General features: G+C 46.3%; 1 protein-coding gene across 1 annotated transcript in view; it reads right to left on the reverse strand.

Annotated features, from left to right (window-relative positions):
• Positions 1-3,341, reverse strand: part of CBFA2T3 (CBFA2/RUNX1 partner transcriptional co-repressor 3) — a 364,941-nt gene extending 361,600 nt beyond the window's left edge. Inside the window, exon 1 of the mRNA XM_078670370.1 lies at positions 3,054-3,341. Within this exon, the coding sequence (XP_078526496.1) occupies positions 3,054-3,210 (157 nt within the window). The 5' untranslated portion in view covers positions 3,211-3,341. The remainder of the gene's footprint in view (positions 1-3,053) is intronic.
• Between the last annotated feature and the right edge of the window lie 16,188 nt (positions 3,342-19,529).

The following is a 19,529-nucleotide window of genomic DNA, read 5'->3' on the forward strand; positions in this document are numbered from 1 at the left end:
GAGCTATGCGTAGCTACGCGAACTGCATAGTGCACTGTGTAAAATGCTGTTCGCACTGATTGCCCAGTGCCGGATGCTTGTCTGCACTGTGCAATCAATGCAAACCACATCTTGCACAGTGCAAGCGGTTGTTTTCTGCCGCTCAAGTAGATTTCTACTCGAGCTGCAGCTTTCTCAACGCGGACTGGTAGTTTCTCATCGCGAGCGGTCACGAGCATACGCGACCACTTGCAATGAGAAACCTGACATCCCCGCGTTGAGAATCTCGCCGGGAGGTTTATTTTCCACGCTCGCGATCGGCAACTTGATGTTGCTGATTGCGAACGAGGAAAAAGTCTCGCCGGGATGTCATTTTGCTTGCTCGCCGTCGCCAACTTGCCGTTGAGAACCGCGAGCAAGCCAAAAATGATTGCTGCGCTGTACTACGCTACGCTACGCGTGTTTGCACTGTGCAACGTGCAATTCACGTAGTGCGAAGTAGCGCAAACTACGCGAGCGTAGCCTAGTACTTCGCCATGGGTTACTCATTTTGATGTTGGGTCAAAATCCATCCAACAGCTCATCGGGGGCTTTCCGCCTGACATCAGAGGTTAACGTCTGATGGCCGTAATCCCCAAGTTGGAGGCAGTGCCTGCTCAGGGGATTCCGATGCACGTTTTCGACAGCCTTTCTATGGCGGTCAGACCGCCATAGAAAGGCTGTTTGAAAGTGACTTTGGGGCTGCTAGCAGGGCCCCTTTCCCCCTGGCCCTTCGCTAGGGTATCTGGGGGGAACCAGTGGTGTCCCACTAAACATTCCTGCATCATGTGGCAGGCACCGCACGGTGCCTGCTACACAGTGCAGGGATATTTAAAAACATCAATTTTTCTATTGCAGCTTGTGCTGCGGCCCTTTTTCGGCTGCCGCACAAGCTGCAATTGGAAAATTTATATTTCTGACCACCCATAGGGCAGTCGCATCCTAATTCGGTTGGTGGAACGACCGACTAGAGTTGGGCAGATTTTATCCATCTACGGTGTTGGCTGGACCCACGTCCGACCGACATCGTAATAGGCCCCTTAGTGATTTTACACAGCTTTTCATACATTTTTTCTTGTTTCTGTGATCTGCAGGGCAGCCACATGGACTCTGACACATAAAACTTGTTAATGCTCCTCTGTGGGCCTTAGCTTGAGAACAAATACTGCAACCCATTTACTTGATAGGTGACCAGGCTGAGCCTGTTGTTATCTTCAAGCATTCTCGGTTTCATAAGCCTTTCCCAAATGTTGGTCCCCAAATAAAGCAGGATATTAGATCAGGAAGATTTCCTCAAATCGAGTAACTTAGGTACCTTTCATTCAAATACCCTTCTCCCCTACTGGCAGCCACCCACCTCCCGGTCGCACATACAGATACTGCTGCTTCTGTGTAGCAACTGCTTCTGGGTAACATTCGCGGTGGGGCCTAGGGTTTGATGTATGTTGGATACATTAAGAAGTGGTATGAATGTCACTCGGAAGGGACTCACAGATTGTAAGCTGTCAACTAGGTGAGTACATTTCAGTTGCCTAGCTACCACTGTTGAAAGAAGAGTAATTGTAACATCTCCAACTCCTAATTAGCAGTCGTGAGAAAAGTTACTAGTTGTGGCTGAAAGAATGCTAAAAATTATTTCTGGAAACTTAGCCAAAGGTTTGCTAAAAGCAGAAAAAAACATTATTGGCCTGAAGAGGGAGCTCAAAAATATTTCCTGGCGCAGCCCTTAGTAAAATAATGTACCAGAAGCGGTCACACACTTCGGTGTAATGAACTTAGATAGCTCCACTCTGGTGTCAAGAGGTGTTTTTACGTAAGTTGGTGCATTGACGAAGTGCTTGATGTAGGTAAGGGAGAAGTTCGCTCTGCCGCAAAGTCAAATAAAGGTGAAACGTGCATTCCGCCTGGTAGAATTTATAGGTCACAATCTACATATTTCATGAATTCTCCTGTATGTGCCCCGGGCACCCCCTTGGCAGGCGGCCCTATAAATGCTGCTATCCTCCACTCCCAGGCATAGAGACCTTTACCTGCTGCCAGGTCGGGCACAGTGCATCCTATGGAAACCCAGCTCTTTACAGCCTGCTTGTTTAACTTGATGGCATCATTTGGGTAAAAGCCCTTTACATGCTGCCAGCCAAGACCCAAGGCATCCTTTGGGCACACAGCCTGCTCTCTACATGCAACCTGTCAGGCCCATGGCACCTTTTGGGCATACTGCACTCCACAAGCTGCCAGCTCACGCCCCAGGGACCCCTTTGGGCTGAGGCCCCTTTACAACCTGCCAGTTCATGCCCTGGGCATTCTTTGAGCAGGCAGTATTTTGCAGGATGCCAGTTCACGGCCCGGGGCATCATTTAGGCAATCTGTTCTTTACATGGTACCAGTCCACGTGTAAAGGTTGGATAAGATGCCCCCCGTTGAGTTGGTATTAACATAAATTGCCATTCATAGTGCTATAAAGCCGCTGGTCTCTATCAGAAAGCGCTTTATGAAAATACAGCTGTTCTTGAAACCTTAAAAAGGGGTTGGCCATGCTTCCTTCAACAACCAAGGCACCTCAGGCCTGGTCAAAAACACATTCACTCAGTCACCCTGACCCAGAATGAATGTCAAGGCCTGGGTCAGATACGTCCGTGCCCCACATGGCACCTCGCCGAGAGGATAGTGCTACAAAACACACGTGCAAATACAAAGCCCACAAGCAAGTGCACCAACTGCTGCGTTTGTACCAATGAAACTAAATACACGTCTCAGTTTGTTTCCCTTTGGAAGTCGGAATGTGTTTCTTCGCACAGTTTATCAGTGACGGGGGCCTCTAAGTTTCCGGTTGTTTCATGGTATGCTTAATGGGGGTGAAAAGTGCGCTGGCACAGAGCTTTTGAAAAGGGAGAGGAAAGGCGCCTGTCTGAGGCCGCGAGGCGCTTTATTCCAAGCCCTTTCACCCTACGCCAGCCTCAGCCCTCTTTTCCAGATATGTCATCTTGCCTATGGGGAGCCCTTCACAGGGTGGCATCAGACTGCCCGCTCCTTACCTGGGCCAGGTCTCCGGAAGCTCCGTCCCCAGGTGGTGCTGTGGGAGGGCAGCGGGGTGCGCCTGCGCGGCGCGGACTTTACTCCAGTCATGAAGGTGGCCCGGCTGACCCCAGAGGCGTCGGCTGTGGGGGCCGGTAAGGCCCGAGCTCTCTTCATCCTCACAGCTTAAGAGGCTTCCTTCTTGGGTGTTGGGTTCCAGGTCCCACAGGTGGCTTCCTGATGTAGCGCCTCTCCGTGTTCTAGGCGCTTTACCTTGAATGACCTCCTAGTGGCTTCCACATTTTAGAGGTCGGAGGCGCCTGGCCTGCAGCTGGCCTTGTTGTCTTAGGGGGAAGAGCTGGCTGGTCACAGATTGTGTAACAGACTGTTCCACGCAGAACGACTTGTCATCAAATACCTCAGATGAAGAAAGCGTTTATTTGGAGAGATAAATGCTAATTTTCTAGCTGCTGTGTGCCAAGTTCAGCGGGCCAGCACCCAGCCATTCGAGAAAGTCTAGTAGCCACATGTGCCCACACGAGAGATGGCCTTAGCTTCTTACAGGGCTCGTGTCCTCCCAGCGACACCAGTAGCCATTTACAACTGGTCTGGAACTGGTGTCTTCAAACCGCCCAGCTGGAGGCCACAGGTCCGCAGCTGCCGCCTCCTCCAACGGGGCCTCGTGAGTGAGGCGTCCTGGCCCGCGGTGGGGTGGGCACCGCCCGAGATCAAGTGCACATGTGGGAAGGAGACCTCTCCCACCCCACGAGGGGAAGGTAAACAGGCCTGTGGAGCTGTGATAATGCCCGGGCAGCGGCTCGCTCTTCCCCGGCAGGATCCAGCTGCGGCCCTGCCCAGCCCCGTCTTCGCTATCAGTCGTTCCGGCACGGCTATCAACAACTTCCCCTCAGGCACCAGCCTGGCTTCCCCGGCGCTGAGAAAGGCCTTGTTAGTAGGAGCCTGCCGGCCAGCCAGCACATGGCAGCACAGTGCTGTTAGGACTACCAGAAATACAGCTCGGTGGGTTCAGCGCCTACTGCCGAGGATCGTGTTTTACTGTGCACAGACCCGAATCCGGCTGCGCTAGCGGTGCCAATCTTTCATGGACGATTTGGACGGGAAAATAGCAAGATACAGAAATTTCAAGATTGGGCCATACGGCTGCGAAACAAGTAGATCCGGGGAAGAGTCAGTAAACTGAAAGGCGAGACAATCTGAACACTTTTCAGGGACCCTGGGATAACCAAGGAAGCTTGCAAAGTGCAACAGTGCAATGCGAGTCGGCATGTTTGAAGGTGTATATGCAAGCAGTAAACAACAACGCAAATTCTAGACAATTTAAAACATAAATAAACCTATAATAGTGTATAGAAATACAAAAACAAATTAGACCATACATGCACAACAGATAAAATCCCAGAAAGAGCCAAGTTAGAACCTTAGCATGAATACAACTGCAGATATCTTATAAGTAGGCCTAGGTGAAGTTTGCTTAAGTGACCAAAAAACTCTGCAGCGTTACGCAGCGTTCCACCAGCGGAGGTCGTGCCATTTGCACAGATTTTAGCGCTGTGTGTTTGGGTTGCATTAGAAAATCAGCGCAAACTGCACCAAGCTTCTTTCTGCGGATCGAGTAAATGTTCTACACGAGCGGCAGCTTCTACAACGCGAACGGACGGTAGCGGCCATCTGCGACCACCTGCGTTGAGAAATCTTGCCATGAGACAGTGGCGTAACTAAACTTGAGGGGGCCCCCCTGCAAGGTACATGGAGGGACCACCTCTCCGGATTTAATCAGAAGCTCTAAGGTCAGAGTACTGTGCTCAGGGGGCCCCCCTGCATCTCAGGGGCCCCCTGCACTGAGGGGGCTGTGGGGGCATGTGTTATGCCACTGCCGGGAGGTGGTCTAGAGCAAGATTTTCCTTGCTTGTGTTCGCCAACTTAACGCTGGCGAGGGAGGCCTCTGGCAGTATTTTGGAACTCCGCGAGCTGCGCAGAGTAGGAAAAACTCTGTAAACTCCTTGAGCAGGGCAGAATTTCACACTCAGGCCTACTTAGAAGCAGATCCAGAGAACTCAGTTGTCCGTTAAAGATGTATCTTCAATCTAATTTTAAAGTGTGAAAATAAAGGGATATCACAAAGGCCTTTTGAAAGAGTGTTTCACAATCTGCCCCCACTCACTTTAGTTCACCTGCCATGCAGTTTCCTCCTGGTTGTACCTGGTCACAAGTAACTTAGCGTCACTGCTAGCGCAAAGCCTTATGGGAATTTGGAACTTAAGCTGCTTTAATAACCTTCCAGATCTAGAAAATACAATTGCAATATATCTGGGTCTCAAATGAATTTTGGTCATTAATTGCCAGCCAGCCTCATTGGTTGACATTTTCAGGGCTGGGGAAACACAAGACCTTTTGATTTGACTAAAAAAGTTTATATAACACACTTACCACACTGGTTTTCAGCCAACCCTCTTCGTCTATAGTCTATAGCTGTCACATTCACATTTTTCTTCCGACCACCACAACATAAAGCACAGGGCAAAGGCGCCAGCACTCCTCAGCCATATACTAAATTCACATCGAATGACGGCATTCTGCTCTTTTACAATAGTACATTGACCGAAAGTGCTTCCCGTCTATAAGCCAATGTTTATTTTTTACATTGACGAGGACCAAGCAGCTCCTCAAAAATAACACTTTACAAAAACCAGAACAAAAACAGTCATTAACAAAGCCAAAAACTGGCATTGAATGCCAAATGGATTGGATTTGTCAATGCTTGTTGTGTGATGTTATTATGTGCTTCAGACCAAATATGGCCTAATGGCGTTGGTGTGAACAGACTGCACATTTGATGGTAACTTATCTCGAGTGGTAAGGTAATCAGCTGTGTGGTTCTGTACTCACACTTTTACAAGGGCGTGGACCAGAGGATTCAACATCCTACGCATGCTACGGAAGATCTTCTGGTGGATCCCCACCGAGACCAGAAAGACCGTCACCCAGGCCCTCGTCACCAGCCGACTGGACTACGGCAACGCTCTCTACGCCGGAACCACCGCCAAGCTCCAGAAGAGACTCCAGCGGGTCCAGAACGCCTCAGCCAGACTCATCCTCGACCTCCCACGAAACAGCCACATCTCCGGACATCTGAGAGACCTGCACTGGCTCCCCGTCAAGAAAAGAATCACATTCCGTCTCCTCACCCACGCACACAAAGCCCTACACGACCAAGGCCCGAGCTACCTCAACAACCGAATCAACTTCTACGCTCCCAAGCGCCACCTCAGATCAACCAGCCTCGCCCTCGCCGCCGTCCCCCGCATCCGAAGAGCGACAACAGGAGGAAGGTCCTTCTCCCACCTGGCCGCCAAGACCTGGAACTCCCTCCCGACTGACCTGCGCCTGACCCAAGACCACCTCGCCTTCAGGAAGAAGCTCAAGACCTGGCTGTTCGAGCAGTAACGGCGCCCCCCCCCCCCCAGCGCCTTGAGACCCTACGGGTGAGTAGTGCGCTCTAAAAATGTCGTGATTGATCGTGATTGAGGATTCCTATGTTCACATTCCAGTAGCGGGACTGGCTTTGGGGCAAAAGGACTATGTTACCTTTACATCCATCTTGACTGGGGACTCAAAAGAGAAGCCATTGTCTAATATCACCCCCAAATTCCATAGAGAACCCTTTGGGGATGGAGCCCAGTCCATACAGTCAGGCCAGGTGAAAGGGCGTGTTGTGGTCCCATCTCCACCTAGGAGCAGGACCTCACTTCTGTTTCCATGTAGGGAAAACCAAATGCCCCGTATCCATCTCTGCACCATCCCCAGAGTCCAGCACCCTCGCTGAGTCCTGTGTAGGTCAAGCAGGAGTTGAGAGTGGACACCAAAGGCCGGAGCCCTCAATCAGATAGGCAAGGACAATAAGTAACAACCGAAGCCTGTGGCAACCTACACAAGTGAGGGAGAAAAATACATATGTGAACTGGTTGGGTGCAGAGTGAAAGGAATTATCATTAGACTTACCTGGCCTTCAACCAACTCTTCGTCAATACTTGAGAGGCACCAACCTGCCAGCAGATGTTCTGGTTTCCTTGTAGGCCAGTCCCGCCTCTGTTGTGATGTCAATACAGGAGACCAATGCGTTAGGATAACAATAACATCTGGTATTCACAGCCCTTCGAAACTGCAAGTCTGCGGCTATAAATATCAAGTTATTATTTAAACTCGTTCTGTCATGTGGTTCTATCTCGAAAGAGAAAAGGGCAGGAACGTGGCTGGGTGAGTTACACGCTTGCTGCTGACAGCTGCTGTGCTCTGTACATCATATGATCGAATCCTGGCGATACGACTCAGGCTTCTCTCCTTACAAGGCCATTAAATCTGGAAATGCTACTATCTTTTATCTACAGTGCTTTGAAGAGGCATTGCATGCCATATGAAAACAAATTACTGTAGGAAATTCAACAGATGTATCTACAGCAATTTCCCCATTAACACCTTGGCTGCGGCGCGAATTCCGCTGCGGTGCTGGACATTCCATTCTTGGGCATGGTATGACGGCCCCGGCCGTCGTGCGCACCCGCCCATCGTGACTCATGACGGCCGGGGGCCGTCATGAGCACCGAAGGAGTTAAAGTTTGGTAGTCTGTAAGCAGTGACATAGCTAGGGAGGGGCAGAGGTGGGCGGTGCGCCCCGAGCGGCACTTTTTTTGGGGCGGCAGCGCTTCACGTGAGGTGAGCAATTTCAGCGAGAGCAAGGTAAGTGGTTTTCTTTTATTTTCTTTTGTCAACGTCTATCGACTCCTCCCCCACTCTCCCACACACAACGGTCTCTGCTAAATCACCAATGCCGCATGAGCTCTGTCAGCCTCACAGAGCCGCAAGTCTGGCATGTCATATCACTTTCTTGTGGTTTTTGGAGATTGTGCATGAGATGAGGGCACAAGCAGGGAATGATGGCTGGGGTGACTGGCATTAGGGCTGTTGGTCTTCAGGAGGTTACCATGCCAAACCTGTGGACGTACATATGTCGGAACTGTCTTTATGACAAGACAGACAAGTTAGACCATCCAACGACGGTCATTGTCCCACTGCAACTGCCCAAACTATATTTTGTACTGTGGTCATTCATCAACAGAGGCACCAAACTGGAGCTCCTGATCTGACATTCTGTTTAGGGTTGTATGTCAGAATCACAGGAACAAAAATATTGCAGGGCCAAAATATCAAGCACCAAAATATGGCGAAGGTAAGAGCGTACAGGTTAGTATGGATTTACTATTTTCAACTCCACATCTATGTGTAAGGTTGGATCCTGGTAAACCACAACCTTTCTTGAATCTTCCTGCCCCTTATGTGCATTCATTGGTTCTCTTAGCATTTCATCAAAAATGTTCCCAAAGTTACAAATGGTATCTTACCCTGTTAAAGATGACAAGAATGTGTCCAATGTTTCCACCTTCTCTAGTCACGCAAGTGTAGAAGCTACTACACAGAGACAGCACAGAGGCAGCCCTAATCACTACTACAGACGACATCCACACCCTACTCGACAGAGGAGAATCAGACACCCTGATCCTCCTTGATCTCTGTGCAGCCTTTAATACTGTCTCCAACCACACTCTCGTCGATCGCCTACACCAGATTGGTATCACAGACGACGCACTCAGATGGATGGCATCCTTTCTCACTGGACATGGAAAGCCAAGCACACCATTTATGGCATTCCCCAAGGGTCTTCCCTCAGCAAAACCCTCTTCAACATTTACATGACACAACTTGCAGACATCATCAGATCCCACTACATCAAAATCATCTCCTACGTTGGCAACACGCAACTCGTCCTCCTCTCAGCCGACCCCGCCTCAACGAATACCAAATTCCACAACTACATGAAGAACGTCTCAGCCTGGATGACAAACAACTGCCTCGAGCTCAATACGTACAAAACTGAGGTCCTGATCGTCGACAAACACACTAATCTCTAGAACGACTCCAGGTAGACGTCAGAACTTGAACCCACCCCCACCCCAAAAGACCACGCGCCAACCCTGACATCCTTCTTGACAGTGAACTCTCCATGAAAGGTCAGGTCAATGCACTGCATGCTCCGCAAAATCTTCAAGTGGCTCCCCATCAGCACAAAGGAGACGATAACACAGGCCCCCCTCACCAGTCAACTGGACTGTGGCAATGCACTCTATGTAGGCACCACCACCAAACTCATGCAAAGACTCCAGACGATTCAGAATGCAGCCGCCAGACGGATCCTGAACCTTCCCAAGAGAACACACATCACCCAGCACCTGAAACCCTCCACTGGCTCCCGGTTCAGAAGAAATGTCTTTGAAAGCTCCTGACCCACGTCTACAAAGCCCTCCATGACCAAGGACCCGCCTACACGAACCACCGCCTGTACTTCCACTGACCCACCAGGAACCTCCGCTCCACACCCCTCGCACAGATGCCTCACATACGCCGTTGCCACCTCCACACTGCAGCCTCGCTGACCGACTTCAGGAAGGGGCTGAAGACATGGCTCTTCGAACGAGACCTGCAGCAAGCACCTAGATACCCTCCTGGGTGACAAGATACGCTCTACAAGAACAACCTGAATGATTGATTGATTGACTCTTGTTGAGGGTTTGAAGTAGCTCTATCTAATCTAATCCTGCCATAGCTTCATCAAAAATGTTCTAATCACTTTCATCAGCTGTTGGTATTAGTCCGGGTAGAGGTCCAAAGATCTCCTGGGCTTCACAACAAGATACAACAGTTAAATTCAATGTTTAAACTTAGCAGGCATCTAGTTCACGTCAATAACAAACAAATACATCCAACATTCCTCCTTCCATTGTATTCATGATGTTGGGGTTCATTCTGAACCGGAAAATATTTCTGCTGGGTATCAAATTATTGTTGCATGATGGAAAATTAGTATTAACTTAAATGTAGCCCAAAGATACAATACATCAGAAAAATAAATACAACATTTAATAAGTGCCAATTAGAGATAATATGTCACAATAGGTAAAGCTCTGATTGCATAATCGTTTGACACACAACAGGAGCAACATAATGTGTGCATTTTGTTAGAATAGTAGTCGCTAACATGCATAATAAGCCGAATAAATTATCAAAAGCATGAGGTTATGTATGAATACATATTTTGTTTTATGTGGTACTCGAAATCTCAGTGCATTTATATTCCACCTGAATGTCAAACAGTAATCACATTAGTGTTAACAGATGCATGCATAGAACAACCTCCCTAATTTTGCTGTGGCATCTTTTAGGACTTGTGTTTATAAGTCTGCAAGCATGTGCATCAAAGACGTATCTATAAGATAGGTAGATCCTCCTACTAACTCACATGCACAAACTCAGCTGCCAATACAAAATAAAGAATTTGCAGGCTTATAAAATTCTTCTAAGATGGCCACCACTACCTTTGTAAAACATTCCCTGCTATGACTGCAACGGTGACACAAGATGGCGTATGAGGCTTGAGACGCCATGCATGCAGAGTGAATACCTGCAGACCGAAAACAACTGGAAGAATAAGATTGTGAGTGGCATTACCATGCTAACATGAAGGCAGGATGTGAGGTACCAGTAATAACCATTTGTGATGGTCCACCAATGATTGCAGCAGAGCTAAACCGGGTCAGAACAGCTCAGAAACCGCCCAGCAAAAGCAAGACGGCAAGGCCAGGATCTGGAGTCACCTATGCTTGTCGCCACTGTTATGAAGTCAAATATCTCGACAACCATATAAACAAAATAGCATGACAGCAGGTTAGACTGTGTGATCAGGCTTGTTGTCCCAAGGCGACTGCCAAAACCAGAACTCGCAATGTCAACATTTAATTTACTATAAACCAACACGAGCACCAATATTGCCTAGCTATTTCCACAATGGATCAAAAAATGATCGCTCGAATTACCGATACCAAACAGTAACTCTCAGGGGTAGTCATTTACAGGCTCCTGGTCCTGATGAGATTTCCCCACACTAAGGGGTTATCGAAACGCGTAGACCCCCCCATCCAGCATTAGGAATACCCCATTTGATTACTGAAATACTGAAAAATTTCATTTGTCTTTATCCAATGCTATGTTTTCAAAATCAGGAAATTGTAAATAATTGTGTATAGTTCCAGAAACTTTTTGTGTGTATATATATTAATGTTTTGTCGGGTATGAGTGTTTGTATGAAAGTTGGTTGATTGTAAAAAATTGTCTATATTTATGTGATGTGGAGTTTAAACAGTTTGTATGTTTAAAATGAAAAATTGCTCATTTACATGGTTCTTTTGATGCAAAAATAATAAAAAGTATTGGATTAAATCCGGAGAAATACTACCCCTGAGAGTTACTGTTTGGTATCGGTAATTCGAGCGATCATTTTTTGATCCATTGTGGAAATAGCTAGGCAATATTGGTGCTCGTGTTGGTTTATAGATATTGATTGTGAGGCTTGTCCTTATTGCCAGTGAGCCCAGACCCAGTCTTGGTAATGGAACATTTAATTTACAGCATCACCGGTGAGACAGTGATAGCGCATGTCTACAAAGAATAGGATGATGGATAAAGGTAGAGAAAAATAAATAGTACAGTAAATGAGAATGTAGAATGAAACACAGCCCTCACTCACACAGCACAATCATCCAAGCGCTTTTTTTGCTGAGGCTAGACTATGGCAGTGCTACGCTCTGTGGCCTCCCCAAATATACCTTGGCCCCACTAAGGGCATCATTGAACGCTGCTGCCAGATTGGTTACGGGTACCAAAAGAAATGCACACATATCCCCAGTCCTGAAATCCCTAAATTGATTGCCCTACGAAGCAAGAATACAGCTAAAGATTGCCTGCCTGTCTCACAAAGCCCTCCATTTCAAAACCCCCAGTTATCTAGCTCAAAAGCTAGTATTATCCGGAGGTTGTAGACCTTCTAGAAGTGCTAACTCTTTCCACCTGAAACCATAGATCTTTTGCAAAAAGAGAACGTGTCACCAAGCTTTCTCAGGCTCTGCCCCGAAGATCTGGAACTCTCCCATCGAAAGTACACAGAATCTCCTCCACAGTTGCTTTCAAATTGGAAGCTAAAAGATTCCTGATTAACAATTTCTTACCTTAAATGGGTCTGGATCCTCTGCTCTAAGGGATTGGACTTACAACTTTAAGGCCGGCGTTGGTGCTATTCTTCTTTAACTTATCATCTGCTCCCTTCCTAGTTCAATATGTACGAGTTCTGTATTATTATCTGTTGACCGCTTTTATGTGTAACTGTTCTGTTTGGTATTCTTATTTGATGCAGATACTGCATTTATTACCTTTCCTTCCCTCCAATTAAAAAGTGCTCTGATATCCTTCGGGATCATGTTTGCGCTTTATAAAACTTTATAAATAAATAAATCATACACCAGCACTGACACAAACTCAACAAGCCACATGCCAGAAGAAAGGACACTAACAACTAATACGGGTCTCAGCAGAGAGGCAGGATCACAGTCAAACCGGGAAATACAGAATAAGTGACTACGGTGCTTTTTCAGTTTCCGGTGGAGGGACACATAGCCGAGTGTGTTCGAGGGTTTATGGGCAGATGGTTGAAATATGTGGGTCACCTCCAGTCATGGTGCTACATCTTGTGGACACTAGGAGTGGGCGATAAATTCCACTCCGCAGGCTGAGCTTGTGGAGTTTTGGGTACTCTACATTACACTTGTAATGCAGAGTTCCAGCGAACCACCTCATGGTGAAGTTTTTCTAATGCACGGCTTGCCAACGGTAAGTTGGTGAGCGTGAGTGAGAATTGGCAATCCCTAGGGTGATTTTCGGGCACAAGGAGGGCATTCGGCGATATTTTCTCAACGTAGATGGTATTGACCGTTTGCGGTATGAAAGCTTCTGTTCAAGTAGAAAATCTACTCGAGTGGCAGCAAAGAAGCAGTGCCATCTGGTGCGTTCAGTGGTGCGATTCACGCTGAATTTGCAGCACTGAAGAAGATCCTGGTGCTTAAAATCAGTGCAGCAAGAGAGCGCCATGCCAATTTCCACCTGTTTGCGGAACTCTGTGGAGTCTTGTAGAGTTTTCAGGTAACTCTGCGGAAATCTGCATAGTCAAAATGCAGCGAGTTCCGCCCATCCCTAGTGGACAATAACCTTGCAGTTATTAGCTGCTTCTCAGCACAGATATAGAGTCTGGATCGAGGTGGATAGATTTGAGGCCCAGAGGTGACATTTATTAAGATTTTTTATTTTTATTCAGAGGTACAATTTCGACAAGAAATGCTGTGCAATCGTAACAGTGGCACCTAATTACTTATGGTTGGTGGCTATATTGCTTCTTAGACCATCGTCGGGTGTAAAAAAAGCACCAAAAAAAATACACTTTTGGAAAAAGAGTACGAGGACAAACGTTGAAAGCTGGGTTATTTTAAAGATGACTCTCTCGTTTTACAAAAGGTTATATTTCCTCACTATAACAATGTGAAGGTGTTATGGGTCCATTTCCTTAAATGATATGTAAGGGCTGTTTGCACTGGTGCCTTTTCTCCTATACTTTTTTCCTTCATGTATTTTTCTCACACCTTCATTTTGCATCAAAGCTGTAATATTATATCTTTCTCTTCCTTACTTTTCATTAGTTGTGGAAAATGTCCAAACTAGTTACCAGTAATCTTCATTACTCCAAGTCCTAGCCTTCCTTCTTCTAATCCTTACTCATGTGACCATCTCAACAGCCAGTCCCTCGCCAAGGAATCCCTTCCTATGCTGCGTCCCCCCTCTGACTCTATTCCATGGAATCCTGCTCTCTATGGTCTTCTTCTGGATTCTTAACTTTCCTGACTTTTGTGCTTCCCGCCTGAAATGGTCTCCGTCTATACCCACGACCCGGACCCGCCATTTTGTCCGACCTTTGTTCCCTTCCTTCTTCCATCAGGACTCCTCCTGATGACCCTTGATCGTTTTTCTTTTTTTGTCGGGGGGCTTTAAATATATATGTAAATATGTATTATATAATTATCCAAGCCTAATTGCTGTTAAAATGTAATCCTGTGTGAATTTACTATTTGTTTATATAGGACTCTAACCACTAGTATATGTAGTAGACTTTTGTACTTACTACCATTCCCATGTGATTTTAGAGTTTATCTGTTTGTATCTCTTCCTTGAGTGACTTTTAACTTGTACATGTGCAATTTTTTCCTGTTTTTATCTCTTCCTTGAGTGACTTTACACCTTGTACATTTGCAATTCTTTTCTGTTTGTATCTCTTATGTAACTCATGTAATCCAAAGTCCTTATGTAACGCAACTGGTTCTTTTGTAAAGCGCTGTGACACCTTTGGGTAATGTTCGCGCTATATAAAATCGCCTTAAATTATAGCTGTGGAGACAGCCTGTAACGTATTACTTCCCCTGAGTAACCCTTTATCTTTTCTATCTATGCCCTACTCCTACAGCCTCAACGCCCACCCCATCAAGCAGAACCTCATCCAATCTCTCATCCAGGAGCTAAGGGCGTAGAGATGATTGCCTCTCCTGGGACATTGTTCAATGAGACACACATCAGAGAAAGGCGGTGTGCACATTTCCTGGAATGAGAGGTAGGCATGTCTGGGATTGACAGCCTTCTTGCAGACATCAGGCTGAGCCTCACTGAGCAGGAACTGGGTTTAATCTGTTGGAATGGATTGGAATGAACCCAGGACTGTCCACAACTCTCCATGAAACCCCATTGGCTCACCATCGACATGCAGGGGTCAGCTGTGTCATGTGTTGCTGTAAGTCCTGGTTAAAGGGGTTAGCGCTGTGGGATGTTGTCCATCTAGGGACATCTATAAGCACACATCGGTGACTGCGAACATGGACTTGTTCGCTATAGATGGGTTGGAATTCAGATTACGGGTCGTAGGATAGTTTAACGCATTGATCTTGTATGACAAATGTTAAATTGTAGATAGACATGTTCAGTGTATGTAGCTATCATTTAAAGATAATTATAAACTACTTATCATTATCTGGGCAGATTTTTGTCAAAAATAGTATTTACTTTAAGAGCACGACATTAGGCAATCCACAAAAAGTGAAAAATTACACACATTTCCTAAGAGATTCTAAAACTATAATTAAAAAGTGGATTAGTGACTGAGCACACCCTGCAAATTGACATCTCTTGGTGTTTAAATAATAGATGTTATTATTTCTCAACTCAAAGATACTTATTAGAGTTTCATATGAAGAAAGACTGTGTTAGCCTTGCTGAGATTCGGACCAATGACCTGCAGGTCCCAGCGGGACACCCCCCCTGAAATCACCTTACCGGATATGTAGAGATGCAAATGGAAAGGTTATAAAGAATTTTGCCACATGACTTATGAAGTCATGTCAGGACACTCCATACATGTGTTCAGACTTTCTTTCCTGTCACCTTGATTATAAGCAGGGTCACTGGAATTAATATACAATGGAGAACTAAGATATGATGCAAGGTTGACTAAATTATCATAAAAAAGGAATCACAATGTTCACAGTGGAGTAGTGTGGCTCACTGGTTAGAGGCAGCAGGCCCGAAAGCAGAAGTTGGCCCGGGACCAGGGTTCAATTCCTGACGCGGCAGGGTCGTGGACCTTGGTCAGCGGACTCGATAATTCTCGCTTCGGTGCTTACTCTAATCAAGAGTTCCACTCGGCAACTCTGGGCATTAGCTTGCCTAATCTCCACAACGGCCCCACCAATTCCAGGGATGCCTGGCTCCACCTTGGGGACTCCCAGCAAGGGACCATCCCACAGGGAAAGCCAGGACGGGTTCCCCAGAGTTATACAGCGCCAGGAGACCTATGGACGGGTAGCAGTGCGCTTTACAAGCTCACAAACATGTACAATGTTTTAGGAACACAGGTTTTAAGAAGAAAAATTACAAGCACTAAGTAAATCCTATAAAAAATATTATTTACCTGCAATTAATGCTTTGATCTTTGCATGGCAGCATAGGAATACTTTTTTTTATCAACACAGCCCTTCCTAATTACATGGTAAAATATTTTTGTTACACATATAGGGGCTTACAGCCTGATTCATCAAGCTTAATTGCGCTCGCAAACGGCCAGATTCTGAGAATCTGGCCCTTTGCGAGTGCAATTTTGGCATTTGGGATTCATCATCCCAAATGCAAAAATCGCTATTTAAGAATTCGCATATTTGCGAGGAATTGCATTTAAGGAATCTCTATTTGAGATTCCTTAAATGCAATTCATGAACCATTTTAAAATACCGAAATCGCTATTTTGGGCCGCTATTTACCGCGAGGTCAAACCTCGTGGTAAATAGCGAAAACTTAGAAAAATGCATTTAAATGCATTTTTCTAAGTTGCATGTTACACACACACATGTCCTTTGGACATGTGTGTGCACAACACCAATGTAGATTACATTTCAGGGGTGCTACAGGGTGTCCTTTGGACACCCCTGGCACCCTTGAAATCGCTATCTTATTTGCGATTAGCAAATTGCTACTCGCAAATAAGGAATAACTCCCCATTCATTCCTATGGGCCTAAATGAATGGGGAGTTATTCCTTATTTGCGATTAGCAATTTGCTAATCGAAAATAAGGAATGTGTAGGAATCGCATTTCTTTATGCAATTTCTACATGAATCCCGTTTTGCAAGTCCTTAATAGCGATTCCTTATGAATCGCTATTAGGGGCTCGCAAAACGGGAGAATGATGAATCAGGCTGTTAGTTACAAGCCCCTTGCGCCACTTTTGCGTCACTTTTCCCATGTTAAAAGTGACGCAAAAGTGACGCAGTGTAAATAAGCCCCATCGTTTTGTACTTACCAGAAAATAAACCTACGTGTCCACATTCATGCATGTGAAAACGCACAAAAAGCGATTCCTTCCAGTGCAATAAAAGGTGGACCTCAGTTGTCGTGCACATACATAGTAAAAAGTACCTGTGTCCACAATGCAGGGCTAATGAGAGCACCGCTTTCTGATGCCAAACAGACCTACAGAACTCCAGGGTCCATTAATGGTTGTTAATTACTTGTCTCACGAGGAAGCACTTTAGGATTCAAGATACCGAACCTTCAAAAGGGATGCACCATTTTTGGGACTCTTCCAGCCTGTGAGTGCCCTCCTGAAACAGCTTCTGCTTGAGAACAGTGCCTGTGATGGCAACACGAGTTTGCAACAAAACTGAAACAAATCATTGTCATTGTAAATAAGAGATCATTCTTTCCACCATGTTTTATTGAGGATGTGAACACTGTCTGGGCAGAATTGCAACCTCTTTAAATGCTTGAATACAACAATGAACAGCTGAAAGGTGAGCACTTAGCAACTGCACAGTCTGGCATTCCATGTGCTTTTGTTGATGACATTCAATCAGTTTGTGCTAGAAACAAGCAATCCTGTGTTTGATTGTGTGAAATATACGAAAGATGGTGGACTATTTACAGTGGCGGCTCCTCCGCTAAGGCGGAGGAGCGCCGCCCACTGCTCTTTGAGCAGTGCAAAAAAAGAAAATGATAATAACAAGATGTTATTATAATTTTATTTTTCTGTGCGGACTCAAAGCCAGGTTGGGGTGGGGTGGGGTGGGGCGGGACTGGGCAGAGGGAGGAGGAGTGGTTTGCACTCTCCAAGTGCGCATGATGGTTTGGCCATCCCTTTTGGGCCGGCCAAACTGTCATGTGCACTGAGCATGTTCTCCACTTGTCTGTGTTGCACACCTGGGTAGAGAACATGCAGAGGGCTCCCAGGCACTGCCTGAGCAGCCAAACCGGCCAGTCAGATGAATCACGGCGCTGCTGTCATGCAGTGTTGTGATTGGCTGGGAGAGTCTGGGAGCCTAGAAGAGGCGGCGGTGGCGGCATTCACAGGTAAGTTTATTAGTATTATTTTTTCATCCCCACCACCCCTGTACCGAGGCAGCCGCCACTGATTATTTATGTGGCAAGTTTGGCACATACATAGTTACTCAAAAGGCTGCAGCAATGGATTGCGTATTGTGCCAGCCAGGCCTGGTTTTAGAAATCAGCGGCCTTGAGAAGGGAGAACTCCCCTCCACCTGGTCTCCCCATCTATCGACAGTGGACTGAGGGCCCATAGAGTGGTGGCTGAAACAGAAGACTGTCTTCTGGCGCAAGGACATGTCTCGATGAATACAACAAAAGAGTGCAAAGCGCGGGCTTTGTGGGAGCCCAAAGGATCAGGAGGATTTGCATATGGCTGGGTTCAAACTGGAATGGCATGGTGAGCAAAAAACGATGGATTTAGGCCCAGATCTCTGTACTGGGGTGAATCTATGACATTGTTCTGCTTTCTGTCCATCAATCGTTCTTTTTGCAAAGTATCAGGAGGGGCTTTCCATGGAGAGCTCCTGCCTTACCCTAGTGGGTGGTGCTCACTCAGGGCAGTTTGAGTCACTCATGTATTTCCTGTAATCCTCTCCAGGTTGCCCAGCAGAATATAGGAGTGAAGTTATGTCTGCATTGTAAACTTCTCTGAGAGGTCCATTAATATATGACATTCTGTGTGCCTTTCACCTTTCGCTACAGTCATCGGTACCTCCTTAACACAGGGCACTTCAAATCTCAGTGCTGTGAAGTTTATTCTAAACCCTGCCTACCTAGTGTCTAAGAGGGTGCCACCTTCCATAAAAGCCTGAAGGGATGTCATCGCACTTGTACGATTAGCACGCCTGCTTGCATCCATTTTCTCTCCAAGGTGCAATACAAGGCTAGGGAGTGTGACTAAACTGACGTCAATGGAGGTGAGTTATATGTGGGAGGGTGATGCTGATTTCCTAAATGGGTGACACTTTTGAAGTGTGTTTGGGTATTGAACTTACTGGGAGCTGGTAGGCAAATACGACGAGGGTTACATCCTCCAAATATGGGCGGGGTGAGAGTTAATATTAGAGGAAGGAGTACAACGGGTTGGTAAATTCCAGGGTCTCTGATGATGGTGTTCACTTTCTTCAGATAATCAATTCCTATTAGTTGCTTTCAATGGACCTGGGGCGCCCCATAGAGGCAAGAGGAGACGATGATGTTTACAGTTCAACCCACCCCCCTCCTCCTGGCAGCCAATGACGTCCAGCACGATTTAAGGACGGCTGCATTAAGCCTCAATTTTAAATTCTAAAAATACTCCCACAATGTCGGTGGTCATTAAGGACCACTCATGCTGGAAGACTTCTTCGTCACTATGTAGTATTTGATGATGATGTTCCACCAGATATCCAAGATGGAGGCAGTGGACATTTTTCAAGTCATCTAAAATCGTGTTAGACTTGTTTTGCACAAAATATAAATCTCATTATTTCCTATGGGTTTTATATTTTGGCGGATGGGATTTCTGTCACCATTGTAACAGGGTAACCTTTCCGCCAAGATCAAAATCAGGCCCTAAGTCCCTGTCTATCTTTTTTCTTCATTTGGCTTATTGGTACAGTAGTGCCTGCTTATCAGTCTGTCTGTCTT

Source organism: Lissotriton helveticus, chromosome 12 (assembly GCF_964261635.1).
Source record: "Lissotriton helveticus chromosome 12, aLisHel1.1, whole genome shotgun sequence".
In the NCBI taxonomy this organism is placed as follows: Eukaryota; Metazoa; Chordata; class Amphibia; order Caudata; family Salamandridae; genus Lissotriton; species Lissotriton helveticus.